Source organism: Ciconia boyciana, chromosome 3, assembly GCF_034638445.1.
Source record: "Ciconia boyciana chromosome 3, ASM3463844v1, whole genome shotgun sequence".
Classification (NCBI taxonomy): Eukaryota; Metazoa; Chordata; class Aves; order Ciconiiformes; family Ciconiidae; genus Ciconia; species Ciconia boyciana.
Genome location: NC_132936.1, coordinates 52,675,623 through 52,700,799, shown reverse-complemented (window position 1 = coordinate 52,700,799; position 25,177 = coordinate 52,675,623). Strand labels below are relative to the sequence as shown.

The 25,177-nt window shown below is 38.4% G+C and overlaps 1 protein-coding gene across 1 annotated transcript in view; it reads left to right on the top strand.

Annotated features, from left to right (window-relative positions):
- CDK19 (cyclin dependent kinase 19) overlaps nt 1–25,177 on the top strand; it is a 131,308-nt gene that overhangs the window by 57,529 nt on the left and 48,602 nt on the right. The window contains exon 4 of the mRNA XM_072855673.1: nt 4,632–4,772. Within this exon, the coding sequence (XP_072711774.1) occupies nt 4,632–4,772 (141 nt within the window). The remainder of the gene's footprint in view (nt 1–4,631; nt 4,773–25,177) is intronic.

Genomic DNA, 25,177 nt, shown 5'->3' with positions numbered 1-25,177 from the left:
GGAAAATGTTACTGAATCTATTTGTTCTGTGCTTCAAAGCTTAGGTATTCAAAGCATGTTAGCTTTAGCAAAAGTTAATGTATTAAAGCTTCTTCCACTGTTACTTAAAATATTGACCTCTTGTTGCTTGGAAATGGTTTTTTTTCATTAGGCAGTTTGGTTAATGATGTTTGAAAGAAGATATTTGATGATGGCAGTGTACTAGCATCATTTAGAGGGAGGCTGTTGAGGCATATTTTTTTACCCCTCCTCTTTTGAAGGACTGTTATGTGTTGATTGCTGTAATGCTCCCAAAATTGGAAACTTGATTGCTGTAGAAATACTTTTACCCACTCTTGTTTTGATTTTATTTTACTTGTGATATACCCTTGTTGTGGTTTAGCTTCAGTTGGCAGCCAAGCACCATGCAGCCACTTGTTCACCCTCCCCCCCAGTGGGATGAGGAGGAGAATAAGAAGAGCAAATTGGAATTTGGAATTCCCAAATATGGGAATTAAGTTATCTTTAGGGAGTGATGGTGAAAAAAGGCGTGGAGAATGCTGAAGCTGTTTGATCCTCTGTCTGCTTGTCTTCTTGCTACAAACATGCCCCTCTGACTTGACTGGATTGTGGAAGTCCTCATGTTTTCTTCGTAATGGTTATCCATGAGGGGTAAGATTCAGCAAAGAACTTGAGAATACCTAAAGGCTAGAAGCTGCAATGTCCAAGTGCATGTCTTGGTTCCCGGAGAGAGATGCATAATGTCCTTCGTACCTGTCAGGATTCAAATCTATACTCCCAACTCACGGGACAGTCTTGATGCTGCGCTATTCTGCAAAAAGATTTATTGAATGAGAGAAAGGAGGAGTGTGGTTTTGAAGCCTACCAGTTAGGGCAGTCATCTGGGGAATGGGAAATGCAGGTTACAATTCCTGTAATTCCTGTAAATTATTCCATACCTTTATTAGGTCTAAGATTATGGCTGTTATATGCTGTACTTGAGGCTGCACTTTGGGACTCTTCAGGAAGGGAAGCTAGCAGAGAATGCCTCATCCACTTGCATAGTGCAGTCATGTATAAAGAACATCCTAGTTTGTGCTGGCACCTGCAGTCATTTCTACACCTGAGGTCTTGGATTTAAACTATTAAATCTTAAATGTTTTGACACGGAAAGAGCACGTGTCCCTGCCATAGCTGAAGTCAGCAGAATTGCTCAAGTTAAAAAAAAAATTCCTTTAGCATAGTTGTGCTGGTATGGCATCCTTTGCTTTGGAGCTTACTGTACACCTGATCCGTCTGATCTCCAAAACTATTGTCAAGTTGTTATGACCATTCATTTATTTCTGTTTTGATGCTCTTAGTTGGTTAGTTTTTTAATTTGAGGAATATTTTCCCACAATAGTGTTAGGGCCATATAGATATATTTCTGAAAATAGAAAGAAATAAGAAAAAGCTTGGGCTTGCTGCCTCCAGTAGAACGAGATGCTGTTCAGCAATGGCACCTATTTGCCCTTCTGTTTCTTAGATGGCACTGCCATTAAAATGGCTGTTTAGTGTTGGTTATATATGTTGGTCTTTCTTCACATGGCTAGTTGCATACAAGAAACTGGATGAACTACTTTTTTTTACAAAACTCTTGAGCATAGGACTTGGTCACAAGCACTATGGATTCATTCTAATGGTGTGGGGCAAGTTCAGCTTTTCAGTTCCCTGTACTGTTTGGCCCTGCAGTATGTTTTTGGTTTAAGTTTTGTTCAGTTCTCTAATCTAAACTGTGATGGGGTGAAGTTTGCGATTTGACAAATATAAACTTCTGTAGAGTAAGTTGGCAACAATAATTTTTATTTGCTTTTGTAGGAAATTTAATTTTATCTAATGGTGATATTGCTTGCTTAAAGCAAAAACTATCAGTTTTAATTCACTTCTGCAATTCAAGAACTCCTTCGAGAAAGGAGTGTGCTTTCTTAGCCTTTCTGACTGGGATAAACCAACATCAGAGCAAGATGATTTAGGATGTGTCTAAGTGGTACTTCAGAGGCAGATAAGAGCAAGCTCTGCCATCTTCTGGAGCATGAGCCAGCTTTGGTAAGTGTGGTGGTGAGCCTCAGCTGGCAAATCTGGCTGGGTAACTTAGCTTAGTGTTGCGCTGATTTAGTTCTGCTAGCTCTGGTTTAGAGGTAACTTGCATACCTAAAAAGCTCAGTGTAAGGGCAGGTTATCTGCCTCAAAAGTTCACCTAGGTGTTCCTGTGGAACGAGAGGAACAAAGAGGGATGCTGCCGCTTTGAGTCGCTGCAGGAAACCTTCCCCTCCTCTACCCTGGTGTAAGCTTTGCTTTGCCGATCTAGTGGATGGACCTGGCATACTAGAAGCTGCTTGATTAATAGATAGTATCTTGTCCCTGAACAGATTCTTCCATTGATTTAAGTGTCTGCTCAGTCCTTTAGTTTCTCACAGGACAAAACCTTCAGCAGGGTTCCCAATCCGCTGGAAGGAACTGGGGAACCCCAGGGGAGGGCAGGGGCAGAAACCAGCGGGCACCAGCCTGTTGCCATCATGCTCCCTTCTTCAAGAGGCATCAGAGGGGCTGCGGTAGGGCCAGAGGCAGAGCGTTCCTCCTCAATGCATCCATGCTTAGTTGTCCCATTCTGTCCCATGAGTCCCTTTTTCAGTTTCATTTTCTATATGCCTTTCTTATAAGGAATAATGTTTTGTGTGGATCCTAGTCAGTTTTTAAATGGGTATAGAAATCCCTTTTAGTGATTACATGCGCCTTGAAAAAGGGCTGAGCTGGGTTTATGGGTCTCTGTGTTGACACCTTTGTTCCTGTATTTTTTCATACTGTGTAGTAATAACAATACAAGTTTGGGGGTTTATGGTATCGTTGCTGCTTTATAAATCCTATTGTAATTACACATGAAGGTCATTATCCGGTGAGCATTGTGCAGTACTGGAAGGTAGGGACTCACAGTTGAAGTTTTGACACAGAATCTTCTTGCAACCTGACAAGAAAAAACTTTCCGAAGGAAATGATCCCTTAAGGCTTTCCATTACTGGTTTTCAGAGTGATTGCACAATTAAAGGATCAGGTACTAAGAGCTTGGTTTGTTTACTAATCCTCACTTGCATACTAAAAACTGATAATCCTGTAGATTTCTTTCATACTGCTTTTTAATGTACAGCCATCGCTGTTGTATGTGTAGTAGTGGGAACATTGCTGTTCATAGAGAGTAAGCAGGCTCTTGTTCTGATTAATTAGTTTTTTTCTTTTTTTATTTCTCTTTAAACAATATTGTCTACACCTTTGCTAAGCACAACTTGACAGTGGCTAAAGTACTGACAGCCAGAGGTAGCATTTACCATGAGGAAACGTTAACCTGTTACTGTTTTCACTGGGAACAGTAGTGACAAACTTGGCAGGGATGGTGGTGGAGGGAGCAGAGGTCTAATGACAGCACAGCCGTTGGCTACCTCTTTAACCTGGGGAAGGGGATGATCTTGAACTAGACAAATCCTGTTTAAAGAATTGGGTAATTAGTAGTCTTGTCACTCTACAGATTAGCATTCTGAATCGCTTTCAGTAAAAATGCAAACTGCCTTTATTTTTGTCTTTCAAAAAGCACATAATTAAAAACTATTGTTTGAGGTGCTTCTTTGAATCTCCTTCAAAAAGGAGATTTTTTTTTTTAATCTGAATGAATGGATTTAGTTGTTTGCTGAATGGTAATATATTAAGATTGGGTTTGTGCCTTGCATAGACCCACCTTGTCTGAGGATTGAAAAGGTAGAAGGGCCTCACCCCACTTTATTTCTTGTACGGGGTAGCAAAACCAAACTTAACCTGTCATTTCCACACTGATCTTACAATAAATATTAATTAGTCTATGAATATTTCATGATCTCTCAGCAGTCTTTTCATGATCTTTTTTTCATTCCTTCAATTGACTGATGCTGGGGTCCCTTTCTGCATTCCATATTTTCAAGTGCTGTTTGTCCTCTAGTGGGCTGACTGACTTCTGTAAGTCCAGAACGACTAGCTTGTCATCATCAATGAAGTATGCAGCCGAAACTTGGAAGTGAGAATATAATCATTTTTAGATGTTTGCACATGATCTTACCCTAATGTGGTGTCGGGTTTCTGGAGTTCCCCTAATCCCCCTTAAATATTTATTTGAATATTTATGTAATCCCTCTCTACCTGGGATTCTGCTTTATGAGGGAGCAGTAAAGTAGTTGCAAGCACTCTGTCCTGGCTGGTTTTGGAGAGGAGGAGGGAAGGTGTGAAAGCATAGAGTGTGGTCCTTCTTCTGGTAGATACTACTGTCTTGGAAGCTTCTGCTCTAGCGGCTGAGGATAAAAGGATCCCAAATGGGGAGGGGGGGGGGAGAGGAGAATGTCTAAGACACTTTACTGGAGGTAAGTAGCCAGTCTTTAGATATTAACAAAAGCTTGACAGCTGTTTTTTAAAGCAACTCAGACAATAAAAACAATTTAAGAAAATTGTCAGCACATCACTATTACTTTTAATTGCAAAGTTCAACAAACTTTGTATTTCATTCCATTATTTAGTGTTAATAGTTTAAAAAAACAACACAACAAAAAACCTTTCCACTTGTCTAACATTCTTCTTGTTTCTACTTGTTTTATTTCTAGCATATTATCAAGTTCCACCGTGCCTCAAAAGCAAATAAAAAGCCCATGCAGTTGCCAAGATCTATGGTTAAATCCCTACTCTACCAGATCCTCGATGGAATCCATTACCTCCACGCAAACTGGGTGCTTCACAGAGATCTGGTAAGTGTTGCATGTATTACCTGGTTAAGAAAGTTTCACGTGCATGTTGTTGGGTAGGAGAAGAAAAGTACCTATTAGTAATCTTGCGTATCGATCCGTACAGCTCTTCCTGTTATTGTTGCAGGAGACCAATGGAGTCTTTAAACATGAAAACAAACTATGTTTTCACATTGTTTTTATCTGAGTCATCTGAGCTCAGACAATGATGCTAGATCCGGTAAAAGGATTGCAGATATCAGTATCCGAAAACAGTACATGAGCCAGCTGATATATGTTGGTTGAACATTCTTATAAGTTTGTGCACGACTTTGAAAAGGCATTTAAGTAGGAAAGTGATTGATACCCTTGTACATTGTTTGGCTTACGTGCAAGTTACCATAAAAGCTAGTGAAAGAGTAGTTTTTTCATGGAGTATTTCTTTTCCATGTGGTATTTTTTCTGACCGTGGGAGAGAACTATGAAAGAGTTGTCATCTTGAAATTTCTCATGACCTGAAGTGGCTCTCTAAGTTGATTGCAGATTACAAGGGCAGCCAGTTGCCTTGTCTTAGTTACCCTATTCCCTTAAAGTTTCTCACAACTCCTCATACTTTAGTGAAGTGCTACCAAGGGTTGCAAAAAGAAGAATATTAATATGGGTATAGTGCTTGCTGCCACTTGCATTGTAACTAGAATTTTTGGCATGAGACAAACATCATGATGGCTAATATGCCAAATCGGTTCCAATAGTCATCCTACTGTAACATCAGTAGTAGGTATGGTAGGAAATGTAGTGTAATCTGTGTATAAAGCCACTGCTTTTATTTAGTTATGTTTCATAGTTGCCTGAGTTGGTCAAAATAGGGATGCATATCCAGAAACTTATAATTGCTAATTAAGTTTTGTGAGACATAGACTGTTCCTGAGTCTTTAACAGTAAATAAGAGCTTGGATTAATTTTTGAATGTAGAGCAAATCTTTTCTTAAAAGATATGAATAAACGTAAGGCAGGCCTGGAATAGAAGTCACAGACATCTTCTGAAATAAATTTTATTTAATTTTTGTCATAATACCTAATAACAGTGGCCAGAAGTGGGATTTCAGGTTTTGGTATGGATCACTTTTTTTTTTTAAACCTTGTTCCTAGGTATTTATTGTCAGTTTTTCTGTTAAATTCCAGATGTTAGTATATTTTTGTGGCTTTTTTTTTTCCTTTGGAATAGTAGCCATGAGCAAAAGCAGGAAGCAAGTACAACCCTGATTTTCATGCTACAATTATTAGTTTCCTAAGGAGACAGCTGTTGCTTTGGCAGAGCGCTGAGATGTAATTAGATACAGCTTGAGAAGGAACACCTGAAAAGTCTATATTCAGCTATGTTTAAGGGAAGTGTATGTGTTCATGGAACTGTTAAATATATATACACTCAAATGCCATCATGAACTTGGTATCTTGATAGGAAATACAAGATGGTATCTATGTTAATAATAACAAATACCCTAGAGAATTTTCTTGCTGGTGGTGTTATTTCCAGCCTGCAGCACCAGGTGTTTTGCATGACTAGTGCTGCTACTTTACAGGTCTTATCTGTTGTTGATGTGTTGCAGCAAAGCTGGTGCCTGATGTCTCTGTCTTTTCTCTTGGAACTTTGGGAAGTGATGGTTGCTGTTACGAAAAAACGACTATTTTTCATGGCACTGGTATAATAGTGCTTGATTGATGTTCACATAATTGAGAAGGGAGAAGAACAGAAATTTGTGAAGTCTTAATGTGTTCTTGGTATGTGAATAAATTTAAGCTAATGGATTCTGTCATACCTCTGAGAGAGAAAGGAAACCATTTAAAAAATTGCTTTGGTACACTGGTGGTTTAAAGGTGTATTCAGAATCTTTTGCCTTTTAAAAAAATATTGCGGATTTCTGAAGAATTCGGGTATTTTAAATAGCTATTTTGTATCTTGAACACTAAGAAAAAACTAATGTTATTCTGGATGTGTCCTGTCTGCTCTTGAAGTTAGGAGTTAACGTAATCATTTAGTAACCAATTTAAATTCTCAGTTAACCAAAAATTTTATGTATCTCTTATTTTTATTCATATGCTCATACCTGTGATTTTTGCTTCGAAGAACGGTACCTCAGGCATGATTTCCCTTGGATCAGTTTCTTTCATAATATGTAAATACCACCTCTTCAGTGTCTTCTTAAGATGAGGAGCAGTTTTCTGGTGTTTTTCTCTTAGCTGTTTTAATTTACATCTGCTGAAAAAATATTCTTCTATTTTATGTAAACCAGTATTTTGCATCAAGACACCTTGTACTTTCCTGGTTTAATATAACTCTGTTCTTACTATTTTTAGCATGCATTTGGATGTAGACCAAAGATGGTGACATCCATAAAAGTCATGTTATGCTTATTTCATTGCTTTTCTTTAAAAAAAAAAAAAAAAATTAGATTCCCCAAGAATATTTATTATAATATTAGCCAAATTCTCCTGAGCCGTGGAAATGACCTTTAGAATTTATTTAACAAATGTTGCAATGAAAAAACAGAAACACGGGAGGTTAGGTATTTGCGAGAGTACTTGCATGGAGGTATTTGAAGAACATTGTTTAAATCTTAATTTGGTACTGTCCTAAATCAAAGAGTTTTTAAAGAAGCTAGAATACCAAATGTGCTTTTTAAAAAACCCTGGTTCTCAATGGATCCATATTTTTTAGATACCTTAAAATTGTTACCCTTAAGTTATTTTTAAGATCAGCAGTAGCCAGCAAAAGCATGACAGAGTAATAAAACTGTTGAACAGTGTGAATTTGCAGACTTGCAATACATGTCCTGTCCTTGGGCTGAGCTAATGGATAGTTTCTAGTACAAGAAGACAGCCTTGTTTCCCTCTTCACTACCACTAGGCAGTGCCACCCATTTTAATGGCCTGGTAGGTGACACTCACCTGATTCATGGTGAGCTCATTCAGGGAGTGAAACCCTCAGAAAGTATTCACTCTTCTCCTGCAGAGCTTATTTTCTGCAGGATTAGCTCCCTGAGGGATCTCACTGGGAGCTTACATGTGTGTGGGAGCTGGCACAGAAGCAGCGTGAGGCTGGAGGTGGTGGGAGAAAGCTGAACAGGTCGCTCTGGCATCATCTGCCATTAGATCAGACTATTTTATTGTTAAAATGCACCTTTTAAATTCCTAGATGAAAGTGCAAGTGTGTTTAAAATGTCCAAATTTAGGAAAGTGCCCAAACTGATGCAAATCATAACACCAAATACACTCATGCTTGTATTTCTAGAAATACGGAAATAATTTACTGTAGTGTATATTTTAATTTATTGTAATATTGGGGTTATTTTGTTTCTGGTTTTCTTATCCTGAAAGTATCTTAAAGGTGCTAAGTGGCTTTTTAGGTACATTTTTTGCCTAAGCTGTGAATTTCTGTCAGTTAAAAAATATTCAGCAGTAACTTGCTTTACTGCAAGATTCAAACCAGTACAGAATATGGAACAGCAGTATTAGAGTTTTGATTTCTTTGACTACCATTGAGTCAGTTTATACACCTTGGAGTTGACATAAGTTTATAAAAATCCATACATTTGTTCTCTTATCAAGCCATTTGGAATGGCATTTTGTTGTTGGATTGCATGTTGTTGGGCAATGATAATTTTGCCTTTTCAACATAAGCAGCACTCCTGAAAGCCACATGTGAGAGGAGGGAGGCTTTGCTAGCTGCTGGGCATTTCATTATAAACAAGAGGTTAATACAGATAAATATTAGAGAAAGAACCTTTTGGTACTAAGTTTTTGTTTTTTAAAGTGCTCTGTATACACTGTGGGCTGTCCACTTGAGAGAGAACTAAAATTGTGCTCTGTACCTTGAGTCAGTAGCAAGTTAGAAGATGCAGCATGTGGAGTACATTATTTCAGGGTATTACAGTCTTTGTCCTCTCCTCTCCTAAACGTGAATTATTTGGATTTTACAGGAATGTTCAGCGAAGGCCTTACTTTGCAGAGACGGTTGAAAATTGAGATCTTCCATACACTGTTCACAGCATGTGTTCATGTTAGCAACAGAAAGGACTTTGGCACTTTTTCTTGTGCTAATAACCCTTCTGTAGTTGGTGTTAGTTGCTTAAGGACAAAAGCAGGCAGAGACCATTTCTTTTAGAACTTGATAAAAGCAATTTCTATTTGTAATAGGATGTATTTTCCTGGAGGGAGGTATTATCTATGAGATGTTCTAAGTGCACAGAAACCATATTGAGGAATTCATTTAAGATTCCACTTATGTCCTTGAGTATTTCTTTAGTATTCTGCTTAATGTTTTTAAAACTCCTGGTTGAAAAATTACTGTTGGAAATCAAACTCGCCAGAGAAATAAAGATTTATTCCCCCTCCCTCCCCCCCCACCCCCACCCCTAGGATTGTGTTAAATGGTTGCTTTCAGCATTCTGAAATCGGAAACTTGCTCATTGCAATAGTTGTGTAAACTAACTCTGTGAAATGAGCCAAGTTCCTAAAGTGTTTTTATTATAATTTTAAATACTTGTTGACTACGAATTTCCCAGTTTCGTATTGCCCCTCTACAGCTTTAGAATGTCTAAATTGACTACATATGTTGTTTTACAAATTAAAGAGATTAATTTACAGCAAAAGTCTCATAGGTGGAACAACACTGATAGAGGTGAAAAGACTCAATGTTAGACACCCCTTCGGGCTCACAATTTTGACTTATGTACAGAGGGCAGAGTTAACGTGTTCTGCTGGAACAAAGGGTGTCCATGAGTCTTAAGATTGCAGAGATTTCAAGCAAATTCCTTTTCACTCTAATAATTGATTTGTATTATTCTGTTTTGGAAAAAATGTAGGTGTCTACAGGATAAGTGAGACAGAGGGTAGATTCTAGATGAGGTGGTTCCCTGGGCAGGTTTAGATGTATAACTTACTGTTGATGCAGAAGGCGACCATGCTGCCTATACTCCTCTCTGCTCCACTGTTCTCCTCCTGCTGCTCCTCCTCCTCCTCCAAGCTAGGGATTGGAAAACTAACATGAGTTAAAATTAGACTCACAAAGAAGAGGTTGATCTGTATGCGAGTTCATTCCCTGATCTCATTTGGTGTGCAATTACACAAATACTTATGTAGCGTGGATATATAGGCAAGATGGATATACGTGTGGGAGCCAAGTGTACAAGGATGGGGCATAAGGGAAGTGTAGACTTCCATTTGCAGTGACATTGTCCTATTCTGATGGCAGTGTTAAGTATATGATCTGTAATTCTTCTCCTCCTCCTTAACCATTTTGGTACCTGTAAATTTGTTGGTGCCTAGCTTTTGGTCAATACGAATAAAATGAGCCCCTGAAATTTCTCAACATAAGAAATCTAAGATTTCGTGTTTTGAGGTGTGTTTTTTTGAAGAAACTAATTACAGTTGTTTGAAATAATATTTTTGCCAGTGGCAGAAAGCAGAGTGAGCCTGTTTCTCAGGTCTCAGTTTACAGTCTACGATGTCAGTATAAATACACCTTCTTTGGCATTTAAAGCAAATATGAACAGCAGTTGCAAGGAAAGGGTACTTTTCCTACTTCTGCTGTGGAAGAGTATGGGTGGTAATGTGGCAGATTTCTGCAACCAAGTGACTAAATCCTGAAGCAAATTCTGGGTGTAGGGTCCTTATATACACTGCAGGACAGCTCTTCTGGTGGTATTCAGTGAAGAAAGGTGTTTGTAGTGAAAGCTTAAGGATTGGTTTTGTCACTTAAAAAGACAGCAAACGTTTTAGAGTATTGAAGCTGATTGGTACGTGAACAGAGTGGAGATAGTAATTGAGTTTGTGGCTTATATTACTAAGAGATACTGGATAGAAGTAGAAGATGGGGAAGAAAAACAAGTAAAAGGAATCTCAGTGGGAAAGTGAAGCAAAGATGGATTTTTTTTTTTTCCCTCAGAAAACACAGCTAGTGGAGAGAGCAAGAAAAGCCAACAAAAGTTTTCCAGCTCTGTCTTTCAGCCATCTCTGTGTACGTGCCCTGCAACACTGTGCATCACTTTCCCTCACTGGTAGCCAAGATTTGCTTTTCTCAGGGTTTTTGTGATGTCCTACCCCATCATTCTGGTCAGGCCCAAATGTTACCTGATCTGGCCTTTCCTTGACACTTCAGCTGCCGAGTGGGCTAAGCTGGTGATGCGTCCATGTCTACATGCGGTTTTTTCAGCATAACCCTTTCTCTCCAAATCAGCCTTCTCACTCTAATTTCACTAAGTGGGGGAGGGAGGAGGAATCCAACTGTGGTGAAGACTTTGCCACTGGTTGTCCACCTCCAGCTTTTTTATTACCATACCCTTGTCTCTTAAAGCAGGAGAAGATCATGTATGCTTTCTGTAGTTTGCTTCACTATGTCGTCTGTATTAGCAGAAGCTATTTTCATTGCGTGCTTAAGCTAATCAGTTTGTGTTTCTTCCCGGAGTGGATTATGGAGTATCCGTGCACTTCTGCCACCTGCAGAATTTATGGAGTGCTAATCCAGGCATTTTTGGTGGAAGGACGTAGCAGACAGCTGAGATTTGATACAATTTTGACTCCGCATGTCTGTTTATGTAGTGAATGTCTATAGGCAGTCTTTAGGATGATGAGACATGTGAACTCCCAGAACGAGGCTTCTTAACAGGTCCCTTGAATATATCTAGCTGCTGCAGTAACAGTAAACCCAGTATCTTTCCAAGGATAAATCTTTAGCAAGAGCCACAAGACATCCGTGTGGTGACCAGTGCTGGCTCTGGCTGGCCATGATTGCACTCAGGGCAAGCTGTCTTCTCCAGTGCTCCAGCTCCGTACCTCTTGTGGAGTGGTGTGTAGTGGACAATGTAGTAGCTGTTCTTCTCTCTCAGGGTTGTCTGGAAACCGTAGCTGTCTGGAGACTGTGGGTTTTCTCCTGTCAGAAGAAAAGGAGAAAGGGAAAGCCCAAAACTGAAGGGGCCAGACAGATGACTTTCTGTGGGAATCGGCAACTTCTGTCTCCCTGAAAGGCACAGCCTATTCAGAAATGATTGAAATAATTAGCGTTTCATCCTCTAACTCTGATAATCTGTGATGTAAAATAATTAAATATTTATTATTCATTTACTCAGAATGAGTATTTTAAATGATCCGTCATGATGTTTGTATAGAATACCAACATTTTAGTAAACTTTCAGTAATTCAATTATGTTAAATTCAATAAAACTCCAACAGTTTTCAGATTTCTAGTTGACTGGTTGACTTTTAGTTTAGGGATTAATTAAAAAAAGTCATTATTTTCTTATAGTAATCCTCCTCTAGCCAGTATGTAAATCTGCAGTCTCTTAACGTGGACCTGTACCTGGATTCTGCTCTGGAACTTTGCTGCCACATTACACAGCTAACTTGACCTGTCTTTGCCTCTGTTTCCCGATCTGTTAGCTATTTATGGGTATAATTTATAGCTTAGTGCTTTTTGTGCTATGAAATCTTTGAGTGAAAGCAGTATAATATGTGTGGTTTATATAGTTACCTATTTTGTTGTTGTTGCTTGATAACTCTTCTAATGAGCTGGAAGTATTGACAAAGACTAAGAATTAAATTGCATGTTGTAGGAAGGCAGCAGAAAATTTCTTAAAATTTTGTTAAGTCAATACTGACCTTTTACTTCTGCTTTCATGTCAAAGCCTTTGAGAAATGAGAAAAGTCTCTAGTTTACAGTATTTAACTACTTCCTCCTCTTCCTCCCTGCACCCTCCCAAGAAGATTTTCCAGGCCAATAAATAATTAGAAAAGTTACCTAAAAAGCAGCAGAACTGAAGTGGTTTTGCTAAGCAAGCTAACTGTGGATTTGAAAGATAAAATGTAAAATGACGAGTGTGGGAAACTCCCCTTTTACCAGCAATTCTAAAAAAGGATTTTTATGTGCTGATATCAAAAGTAAATTTAGACGTAGGTTCATGCATCCCTCTCTTGACAAGCAGCTGCTGCACAGGAATGCAGAACTGTTGGGTCCTGCCTTCAGCCACTAATTTTGCACTGGTTTGAAAAGCTTCTTGGCCCTGTTCACCCATTTGGGTGCGCACACACCTCCTATAAATAAATAATGAGTCAACCTGTCTGCCAGTTTCTTTAAACTTTTTGAAAACACTGTAGTTGTAATCCTCACCATTCTGTGTCTCTTGTGTGCATGCATGAGAAGGGTGCACGTGTGTGTACGGACACGCACTCCCGACTCGCGTTCTTCCCTAGCTGTGTATGGGTTTGGATCTCTTAATCCTTTATTATTCCATCTGCATGATCTCTTTGGGGTGAAGGGGACTTTCCACAGTGTCAAAGAACCTTATCGATGATCATGCTCAGCTTGCGGATTTCCCAAAAGAAAGGAAATGCAAGCTAAATCTATGTATTTCAAGAGATTAGACTCCATGATGACTTTAGAAAGTGACTTGAATTTATTAGCTGAAAGGTTAGCACATTTTCCTTTTACATATGGTTAGAGAGAGGATATGCTTTTTTATTTACTGCTGAGGAACAACAGTATGTGGGTGCTTGTATGTGTATCTATATGAATACATGCTTCTAGATAGATAAATGAACTAGAAATTTTACATGCTGAATAGCAAACTGAGTTTTATCAGCATATATCTTCTCTTTTTTCTATTTCTGTTTAAATACTAGGCATATATTGAGGGGCACCTACTAAAAAACAGCGCGTTTCTCATTACTTAGAACTTTGCTTTTCTCCTTCAGTTGTAAAAACCAATCTTCACATGGTTTAGAAAGGTGTATGAAGACGTGCACAGAGTACCTCTGTTGAGTACATGGAAACAGCAGTTTTGCCGAGACTGACTAGTGCATGCCTTTTGGTTTGTGGCAAGAGTATTAAGAAGATGTTTGTAGATTAATTTTTACTAATAAAAATAATTACAGTTGAAGAAGAATGTTTTACCTCAGGTTCTGAAACAGGCTTATGCCCATAAAACCCTGACTGGATATAAATTTCAGGTGAGTCAGAAGAAACAAAGGGACTGATTTAATGTTCCTTTGGCTGCGTTTTGCTGTTAAAGTCAACAGATGACATATGGCTCCTGTGAGCTTCATATCTCTTTTCCTGAGGTGGAGAAAGGGCAAGAAGGAAGCAAAAGTATTAAAGTAATTCTAGAATTTATTTGTTTTTTTTCCTGATACAGAAAAAACAGATGGAAAACATCATCTTTTCTAATAGCTCCAATTCAGATACCATCTGCTGTATGAAGGTTTCTAAATACATCATGTATTTAGCTTGCTGGTGCAGCTGACCGTTTGGAGTGAGCAAACTGCATTTTGCGTTCTAAATGAAAAATGCAAAGTTTAGAAGAAGCTTTCTTTTGTAAAAGACTTACCACTTTTTTTTTTCTCTGTTGGAGAAAGTACCCTTGGGGTAATGGGATTGGCTCCAAGTGCCTCTATCAGATTATTTCTGTTTGGAGTCATTGCCCCTTCTGAATAAGGCTGCAAAGGTTGGCACCACGTTGTTGATGTGTTCATATTTATCGTAGTAGAAATTAATTAAGCTTAAAAGAAGTAGGTTAAAATCAATGAAGACAACTAATGTAACAACATATAATCAAGAAAAAATGTAAACACTGCATTTGTTCTTCATGTTGGTTGCCATCTTGCGCTTTCTCTTGTACATTTCTCTTCATTTGCAAGCATACTGTAGTTATTACTGCTCTACTAAGATGTTGCAATAACGTTGCAGATTCTTGCATTTAACCTAAGCATCTTTGATCAGTGATCCAGGAAGCTGCAGTGACTAATAAAGGATGTTAGTTTATTCCTCAGTTGTGTTGTGTGTGAACCTTGTGGAAGAAACTGGCTCTGCTGCAGAAAATGACTGATCAGCTGGTGTTTCACTGATGGCTTATCTCAGGGCCTCTTTGTCTTCTCCAACCCCCATCCTTTCTGCTTTCTGGCTGATGTTTCAGAAATCATGGGCTTCACTGTAGCTGTAAGACCAAATACCACAGTTAGGTCAGTTAAAGGAGACGAAGGAAATCCTTTATATAGTCTGTGAAGTGGTCCTCTCGGAAACTGGGCATTAGGTCTTCAAATTCATCTTTAGGGAGGATTATGGTAGTCTTATACTTGTTTTTCTGAATTTCATGTAAAAACAGCTTGGAATTAAATTTTCAAGACATTTTAATAAATGCAGGAACAAACCTTCAGCGTGTCTGGACCACTGGTAAAAGTATTTATAATATTCTTTCACCTATTAACAGTGAAGCAGTGAAGATTTCCAGTCAAGAAAGGCTTGTCATAGTGCAAGTAGTCAGTCTTAAATGCATGCAGTTCTCTGTATTCCAAACCTCTGTAGTCACAGGATTTTTTTAACTGTTCTTTCTCTTCTGTTCTCTTCTCTGTTGTTTTCCTGCCCTCTAGAAGCTAAAGCCATGTGAATATATGACCGGCATTTTGACAGACCCCTGTTCCACTTTGTTCAGTGCCTCAGTGGTGTTAGAGCACAACTTGCTATTACCGTCTGGTTTCTTTTCAGTGGCTTGTAGAAGCACTTCCCCAAGAGTTCAGTAACCTCCCTGTGCTACTTTGTAAAATAGTAAAAAACAGCGTGGAAATTCTTTTATTCTATTTAAGTAAGCTGATGGCATCTGAAAAATGAGTTTTATATTGGGATTATAGTTTTGCATTCTCAAACAATGCCTCCCTCCCAACCCCAGGCTGGCCCCTCACTGTGATGCTTTGGTTCCTACTGGTATAATAAACTTTGAATATAAATTTTGGTTGGTTTTCTATCAGTTTACTGTATTTCTATTTAACCAGTTCTGGGGTTTTTTTTGTTGAAGAGTTTTTTTTAAAAAAAAAAGTAAGGTGGTACTAAGAGTTTACGCTGGCTTATTCTGCTAGCTTAAATATTGAGCCCAAATCCCACAACGTCGCATGATAATGTTTTGTGTAGCTGATGTTCTCAAATATAACTCATGTCTAAGAAAATAATTCTGTAGACAGTATTTTGCATTCCTGAAATTCCCCTTGGAATGGGGGATTTCAGCTACTCAAGCCATTTTGTCTTATGCTGTAATTGTTGCCAGTGAGTGGGTTTTTCACAAATGTCTTCTGTTCTACATTTTTCTTTAATCCATGAAACATGCTTGTACATTTTTACTTTGGTTTGCCTTTCATATAGTTACTTTTGATGTAACAGTTGTGGATGATGATTGTTAGAATTATGAATTAAGTGCAAACTCCAGTAGGTTACATTTTAATGAGCTGATGTAGACTTCTAATGCTGTGAAAATTATTTTGGTGGCTGTTGAACTGCAAGTATGATTAGGTGTTTGCCAGCTCAGCTGAAATTTAAGTCTCTTAAATGGGATGGTAAAGGTGGTTTTGCTTCTTGAAATTCAGGGTGTGAATTCCAGTCTCAGCCCTAAAACTGATTGCTTATCAAGTAAATATTAATTTGAATTCTTGATAGTTAAAACCACGAGAATTGTAGACCCATTTAGGTTTTGGGTAATGTGTGTGCATGAAATTCTGGTTATCTGGATAGTATAATTTTACAGTAGCTTCTTACTAATTTTACTGTCAGCAAATACATATGCTGTGGCTGGCCGAGTGCCGCTGTTTGCTAGGACGCAGGATTTACTTGGAAGCTTATTTCTCTGTGTGTGCCTCCCTGCTCTGGTGGGGAACTGCTGTTCCTCTTTGGTGCCAGCTTCTGTAGTGGGATGGGAAGGGCTTGCAGTAGCAGTGTACCTTTTAGGGGACTTAAGTAATCTTTTCTATGTAACAAAAATACCTGAGCAAGGTATATTGCAAGTGGTCTGTTAAGTTTGAAAAAATGTTAAACAAATCAAGCTGTTTTCTAGTTTATCTCATTTTCACACTATTTCTCCTCCTGCAATGTGGACTTTTTGCTCATTTTATCCCTGTCTGTAGAGATATAGATTCCTTTATAACCTGTAGTTTACTGAAGTGCTGATCCCCACAGTTCTGTTCGCTTAGGACTATTCTTTTTGCTTCATTGGGAAAATACTAGATGCTAATCTCCCCCCACCCCCCCCCGCCCCCCACCCTGGGGTAGTGTACGTGGGAACACACTTAGGAAAGCCTACATTAATTGTTGAAATAGATTAACTAAACTGTGTTCAACTTCTTTGTGGCTCTTGTGAGTGGTCTGAAAACTGAGTTGTGCTCAACGCAGCTGTGCCAGTGGGAGGTGGTGCTGTCTGACGGCCCAGCCGTCCGCTGTGCTGGAGGTGATGCTGGGTACCACACAGTCAGTGATGCGAGTGTGCTTCTCCGCTGCGCCTGCCCCAGTGGTCCCAGTGCTAACTTTTGCCCTTGACAAAAGTATATTTATTCCTGCCGAGATGCTAAAGTGGGCTGGAGGGCCGCGGCAGAGGAGCCCGTTCACAGCAACCATCTGCTGTCTGGGTGATTATCTCCAGCAGAGAGACAGCGTGGACTGCTAGAGGCACTAACGTTTGAAACCATACAGCTGTCTTTCTTGGTGCACACAACTTGGAACCCTTCTTCAGTATTTAGATAGTTTTAATTTAATTTAGTTGAAAAATTTAAACTAAAGCGGAGGGTTTGGCTACATGAACAAGTTACAGCAAGGCAGTCTAGGGTGTGGATTTACTCTGCATTAGTTGCTCTGTAGTAACTGCTCACCTGCATGTTTTTATCCTGCAGAAAATGCATAGTCCTTTGATATCTCACTCCTTAATGAGAGTGAGATAAAATTGCCTAACATACCATCGTTAAAACTGGACAGCTACTGCATTAATTTCCAAGTGCCTTACATTGTTTCTGAGGATGATTTCATTAAAATGTTGGTAACTAAAATGCCAATATAATGATGACTTTATGGTTTGGATTTTTTTTCTGACTGGTACCCATACGTTGAACTTATAAAACAATTCAACCTTTTGGGTACAGTCCTCCTACAGTGCATATCTAGTTTAGTCTTTAGTATGCAAGAACCACTTCAGTCCTGCAAAAAAATTGTGTTCAGAATTGGCGGGTGTTGTGTGCGTGTGTATCAGTATCTCTTTTCACCTTATTAAAATCAGATTTCAAGCTGTTGAATGGATTGATAGTTTTTGGATTTTTAATAGTAGGGACACTGCAGCCATTAAATATGTATTAAAACTATTATTGCCTCTAATAAAGCTTCCCTAGACTTTCACCCTGTTCCTAAGTTTGTAACGTGACTATTTTCAAAGTGGATGTTGTAGCTGTAGAGAAGAATTTCAGCTGATGGGCATAGCATACACAAAATGTGGGACAGTAACAGGGAGCAGAAAGTGCTCTGATGGTATGTTCTGAAAACTAGTGGTTTTCTCAAAGGTATTTTGTTGCACAGTAGGCTTTTCAAAAGTCATAATCTGGCTTTGAGGAACAGGAGTTGAGCGCCTAGCCTATTTATGCAGTTTGAAAAAAGAAAATAAAAATTCCCACAGGGAGTTAATTTGCATTTTAAGCACTTGATGTTTTGTGAGAATGTCCAAGGACTTACTGGCAACATCAAGAGTGAGGTAAATCATAAACCTCGAGCACTAAAAACATAGGCATTTTTCCTAGTAAGTTGGGGCAAATTTGCTGTAGTGAGGACAATCATGTCTTTCTTTGAAAGTGTACTATGTGTTTGGAGTTGTTTAAGTTAAAAAAAAAAAAAAAAGGACAGCTTGACTTGCCACACTTTAACACGCTCATGTTTTTGGCTTGAATCACAGAACACTTCTCAGGAATTGGCAGTATCTCACAGCCACTGCATGTCTATGCAGGTTGTCTTTCATTTTTACAAAGGGCATAATTGTTGAATGGAAAAATATTATAATTAGTTCTGAACTATTTCAGATTTTGTTTTCGGCACGTAGAGCCTTCTTCACAACTCTTCTCTGTTTTCTTTCTTGACACAAATCTTTCATTTGCTTCCAACTTCCTGCTCCTCTGCCCACATTCCTGTATCTGTTGATCTGCCTTTTGCCACCTCTTTAACATTACTCATATAACCTTGACTCAGCTCTGACTTTCCTGAAATACTCCTCTTTCTTCATCTTCACAACCTTAATTGCTCCTCCCTTTGGCCATTGGAACTTTGAGCTCTGCAGTGGCTGGTACAGGTAGAACACTGTTTCATACCTTGACCAACACAGGGAGAAAAGCTCACTCATTCCAGGTGGAGTGACCCTCCTTTATTTTAGGTTCTCGTTAAAAGTACCATACTCATTCAAAAACTTCATAGTCTCATTAAAACATAAGGGTCTCTAGATTCTGAAGTTGATAACGGTCCCTACTGTGGTGGTTCTGCCTCAGAAAAGATGTTGAGACCAGCTTTCTTAAGGCTTTTGCCTCCAAATGACAACTCTTGCCTCCAAATGACAACAAAACAACTTTTCTGTGTTTCCCCATTCAACATTATATGTACCAAATCTTCTTTCCCTATGCCTTCTAGCTTTTAACTTCCATTAGTAGCTTTTAAGAATGAATAGTGTGATCATGATCATGTATGTTTAAGCTACTACAGTCTATGGTTTTGACATGTCTTATTTTATATCTAATTCTTGTAAAGCATTTGGAGATTATTGAGAAAATCCTTTACAAAATAAAAAAGAGGTTTTATCCATTTTGGGTTTGGCAGGCTTTTTTTTTTTTTAACAGCAGATAACTTTTTGTGCTTACACTTTAAAAATAAGAAAAAAACCAACCAAAAAAAAAAAATTAACTTTCCAGAAATGTTTGTGTTATTTATATTATTGGAAGTATATGTATTACTGACTATGGGGTTTTTGGAGGTGTCAGGCCAATCCCATGTCATGATTAATTAACTTGCAGTTAGTTTGCACAGCAAGTTCATAAACGTGTCTGAAAATCTTCATCCACAGACTTCAGTCCAGAGTCGGTCTCAATTGGTGATTTAAAAGGATTTTCAATCATAGCTGGTGCTGAAAACTGGCTGTAGGCATTCCAAGTCAATAACTAATTAGCTCTTCCACATGGTATTAGATACAGTACAGCAACTTCAATTCAATGTGTAAGAGGGGTCTTGATGCTTACTATAGAACTATTATAAAAGTGTTGCAAATAACTCCAGAGACATGAACAAGTTAATAAATAAATAATTGATAACGTGTTAGGTTAAATTTTTCTAAGATGACTTAATGGTTTTTTGGTGTTGTGCTGCATATGTCATTTGGAAAGAGCCTAATCTTCAAAAGCGGTTAACGATCAGACTCCCACATGTTGTCTTAAATTGGCTACCTCAAATATTTAAGCACCACCTGTTTATATCCTGCCAAGAACTGCTTTTTGGTTTGCATTAATGAGGACAAGTAATACTAATACCTAATGTATTTGTTCATGAAAGCATCTGTTAACATAATTGTCTTTTGATGCATTTTTATTAGGTAGTAAAATAAAAATGAAGATACTAGCAATATACTACAGAAACAAACTTCTAAAATCTGAAATGCCATGTTGTAGCAGTACATTACACTAAATATTGTAAAATAAATATATTTAATGTACTTATTTTCCCCAAAAAATTCTGAAGAAAGGAAATGAAGAAATGACTTGCTTCTTGTGTAAATTATTCTGGCCTGGTTGCCTTCATTGCTTGTTCTAACATTTTTTTTTCTTCTGTTTACATTCACAAATCAAGACAGTTTCAGGACAGAAGATTAACATTTTACCAGCTACTGTGCAGCTTTTAATAAGCTGTAGTAATTTCTGTGAACATTTCAAGTCACTATATCAAATATGCTCAACACAAACACTCTTCTTTATCTTACCTGGGTTATTTTAAATTTGAGGGCTGGAAAGCTGCCATAAATATTATGGAAGCCTTAATGGAATAATCATGAACTTGACAAAATGTCATTGCCTCAATCTTGTGTTGACTTTGTAAATACAGTAAGAAATCAGGATGAGATGGATAAACTCATTATTAATCTAGAGAGATTTCTCTACTGCTCTGCTACAGCTCAGTTACCTGAGTCTCTAAACTGAGGAACCTCTTCATCTGAGACTTGCAGGTCAGAGTATGAGCATGTTTTCTTGATGGACACAACTTTATTGTGAGTGCAACTGAGAATAAGAACTCGAAACCCTTTAGCCGCTCTACCTGCCTGTGGGCACACTTTCACCAGCGGTATCCTGCAGTAAGTAAAAGATACCTTTATGCCTTCATGAAAAGGAGCAAGTTGCTTAGTGCTTACTGCAAGATACCACATGATAAGAGTGTGCCCATGGCAGTTGCCCACATATTAGCGGAGGTGCTGACAACTCACACTTTCACTTAGCCTAATTAATTTGTTCATCTAGCTGCACGAATTTCTAAAGCTACTCCAGATGTGTTACTCTGCACATGAAAATGCCTGTAGAAAATACTAAGAATGTGTAACCATGACTGTTTAACAGATGTATATAGAAGCCATTTTTTAAGTGGGATCTCACACCTCATTTATGCTGTTGAGAGGCACTAAGCCTACTGTATTTGGTTATTCAAGCAAAGGTACAAAGGGTCCATGCATTTCCCACTAGTATCGAAGTGCCGTGTGAGCTTCCTGTGGCCAGGGTTTTTGGGTTCAAGAATAGGATGCCTAAACTCTTGTGAAATTTTTACCCTCAAACACTATCTTGTTGCTAGTAAGAGATTCATAGCTGGAAAGGAGGGAGCAGTGTTCACAGCTCAAAGTGATAGTGTTATAGAGTTATGGATCTTCCTTAGTTGTCTCCAGCATACTTTGCCTCAATATCTGCAGAATCTTTATTTTGAAATTTTGGAGATGCTGGTTTGAAATGAACAGCTGCAAAGTATTCTGCAGAAAGACAGACTCTTCTGGATAAGGAAGTGATGTTTTTCTGTGTGAAAACCTGGAAACTGTAGAAGCAGTTATGGGTAGGGAAAAATACTTCTCATGCCCAAGACGGCAGGGTACATAACAATACGTACAGCCTTTGCTTCCAGCTTGTCTTAGGCTGTGACTGTTGATACTAAAACACAAATTACAAATGCCATTCTACAAAGTGAAACTGTTTTCTGTAAAAAAAAAAAAAAAAAAAAAAAAAAAAAAAAAATTATTGAAAATCACTATTTATCAAGCTGTGTAAATACTATGGTATCTGAGAAACAAAAATATTTCTCTTTTCAAGATGAGAAAACTTCACTATCTTGGACTATACATACAGTAGCTAAGTAACTGGGATAAATGCTTGAGACTCTTAAAAGATAACTTGTGGTCTCCATAACTTTTTAATTGGTGTATTAAATCTTAACTTTTAATAGTTTTCCTTTTCTTGAACCAAATTCAGGTTTTCAATCTCTGTATTCTGAGCCAATTTTTTCCCCGTTGCTCATATACCTTTCCCAGCCTCCACCATCTATGCCTGCGGCTGCAGACACTTTCCTTGGTCTCTGTCCCTTGCTCCTGCCATCTCTGTTGTTTTATGGGTCGGTCTTTGCTTGAAAGCACCTCTCTGGTTACCGGTCTCCGAGTTCTCTCCCTCCTTGACACCAAACTCCCGAGCCCTGTCTGTGCAGTTGCTGTTTCTTCCTTCCACAATGTGCACCGCTCTGCGCTCACTCCTGAGCCCTGTTACTGTACTGGCCTCTCTGACTCGAGCTTTCCAAAGCAAGAGCTATTTGTTCAGTACTTTACCCGTTCTGCCCTTTGTGTAAAGAAGGGTTGCATAAATAAACAATAAAATACTTGATTTGTGTTGTTGTGTAGGCAGTGTTTACTCATGTTTGGAATAGCAGTATTCTAGGTCTATAGCTTTCAGTTGTTTATGGTTGTTAATGAAGATACATTCTGGATTCAAATGGCTTATGCTTGTTCCTGCCTGGCCTGTTAGAAAATTATTTCCAATTGCTGGAAAATCTGCTTATGACATATGACCTTTAATTTACCTGAAGAATTGTCTTGATGAGAAGGTTTCAAATTGTTTTGAGATGCTGATAATTCTGAATTAGTGTTGATTTAAGTGTTAGGTCTCCAATTCTTCAGTCAGGTCTAGACCATATAGACCTTTATTGTCAGACTGGACTTATGCTGCAGTGAAGATTGGAGCTTATACTACGGAAGGAATACCATAAAAATTTGAATTCCAGCTGAACGTTAGGCTCCTTTCCATAGCATTTACTGATGAAATGAGCAGAAAGGGAATGCAGTATTCTTCTAAATTTTACGGAGGGTGCATACATTAAAAATACTTAGTATTGAGAAACATTATTAAGTCATAATTAACATAAACACACACAGATGTGCTACTTAATATCTCTTAATCTCATTTGTGTGGGGGGAGTATCTAAAACTGGCAGGTAATGAATAAATCTCTTTTGGGCTTCAGAAGACAAGTAGAAATATTATAATTTATGAGTCTATCTCTAAACATATCCTTTGTTACCTCTGCCTAACTTTTTCTTCTATGTGAAAGTAACCTAAAAAGGCTTAAGAGGATCATCATATTGTGTTGGTCATTTACTAACTTTGTAATGTTGAAGTCTAGTACTGAATATTGGTATGGCAGAATATCCAAAAATGTTCTGCTGTGTCTCCTGTTAGGTTCACCGTCTCATAAAATCTCATTAGCGCCTTTGGATCCAAAGGGACCAGTGCAGCCCCAGCCATGACGGAGCAGCTGGAGGACAAGAGTAGGCTGTTGGTGCAGGGGCAGAGCACACCAGCTACCTGGGAGCCCTGCTTTAAGGGGCACGGTTCTGCAGCTCGTGGGCTGCATGGTGCAGGACAGCTCTTGAGATGATGTGGGGATTCTGCTCTCCTACAAACTCTGGTTAATGTTGTGAAACAATTGCACTTCTGAGTAACAGTGGAAATGAACTCAAGCATTTGTTACCACAGTTGTAGCATGCCCCAGGCAGACCATGTTTACTGGTTACTTTTAAAACTCCATAGCTGCTTGTTCAGATGGAGACACCTTGGGACAACCTCCAAGAGGAAACTAGGAGAATCAGTTTTCTCTAACTTTATGATACAAGACTGGATTTGAAATATAACTGTTGCTAAAGAACCTGACCATTGGTGCTCAGCTCCTTAAAAATCAGAGCCTGAATTGGCCTGAGGATGCCCCAAAAGTCAGGAAACTGAGGAGTGAGGGAATAGCTTTAGTGTAACCTGACTGAGAGATGGAGGGAGATTTTTGTCTGGGGGCTGGGGCAAACAGAGTGATGGTGATAAACTAGGGAAAGAGTTTCTGTTAGGATGGACTTTAAAGGGTATCTTTTGCTTAACTTCATTTGTAATTGTATCAGCTGAGCAGTGGTACTCTGTGCATCTGCTCACCTTGCAGTCCATAGTTGCTTTTTTCCACTGCAAGCCATGTGGGGTTGTGCTACCTCAACTGATACATTAGTAGGTCATCTAGAATGTGGTAACTGGATGGTGAGTCTGAGACCTTATGGTCCACTGGACTGTTAAATCCCAATTAGTATTGCTGTAGGTGTCAGGGCTTGTATTAGGGTGATGAAATTTCTTCCTGAAGCCTGAACACTGATCTGCTGGGCAAACCATGGTGAGAAAGTGACATGTAACTTATCCCTGCAAATATTGGAAGCCAAGAGCTTGCTTCAAGAAGGTACTCTGAGAAGGATTATAGAAAGATTAAGGTTACGTTGTATTATTTCCTCACAAAAGAGAAGTTGATGCTATAGTATAAGAGACATTTAAATTGATCGTATAAAGGTTAGATTTTCTAGTCTTTAGACTCAGCGTGAAAGAAGTGGGGAGGAGAGATGGGTCCTCATCTCTTTTTCCCTTGAGATTATAAGCATAGGAAAAGAGCATATATGAAAAGTGGATAAGTAATGTAGCTTAATGCTGCAAAATAACGTATGTAATAAACTGACAAGAGCTAATTAAACAATATGAAATATCATTAGACATAAATCTTTGATTGTTAAAATCCTGTAAAACTTAATTTATTTATTGCTTTTCTAAATCTTACCAAAAGTTTATACCCTAAAATAATAATAGAAATTTATTCCATAGTTCTGAGTCCCTTAAGCTATATTCCCATGGCTGTGTGCAGACAAAAAGGGACTCTTAAGACCCACTCAACATGGAAGTAACCTGTCTAGGTAACCATCCTACTTCTTTCTTATTCTTTTCCTCCTTTGAAATTTTCATTAAAGGACTTTTAATATTTCAACCTAATTCAGTCAATCCAAGCTATCCAAGCAAAAGCTGGTTTGTAATGAAAATGGGTTACATTTATATCTATTCATTTGGTACTATATTATTTATTGCAGTCAGAAAAGCTTTGTTAATTCTTTGACTCTACCAGACTCTCAGGGGAGTGGAGGTATTGGAGTTTTACTGCCAAAGATACTTTGTGAAAGGCAATTAACAAAATGTTCTATGACAGTGTCAGCAGTCTCACTTTCAGTCATTTGTCCTTTGATTGGA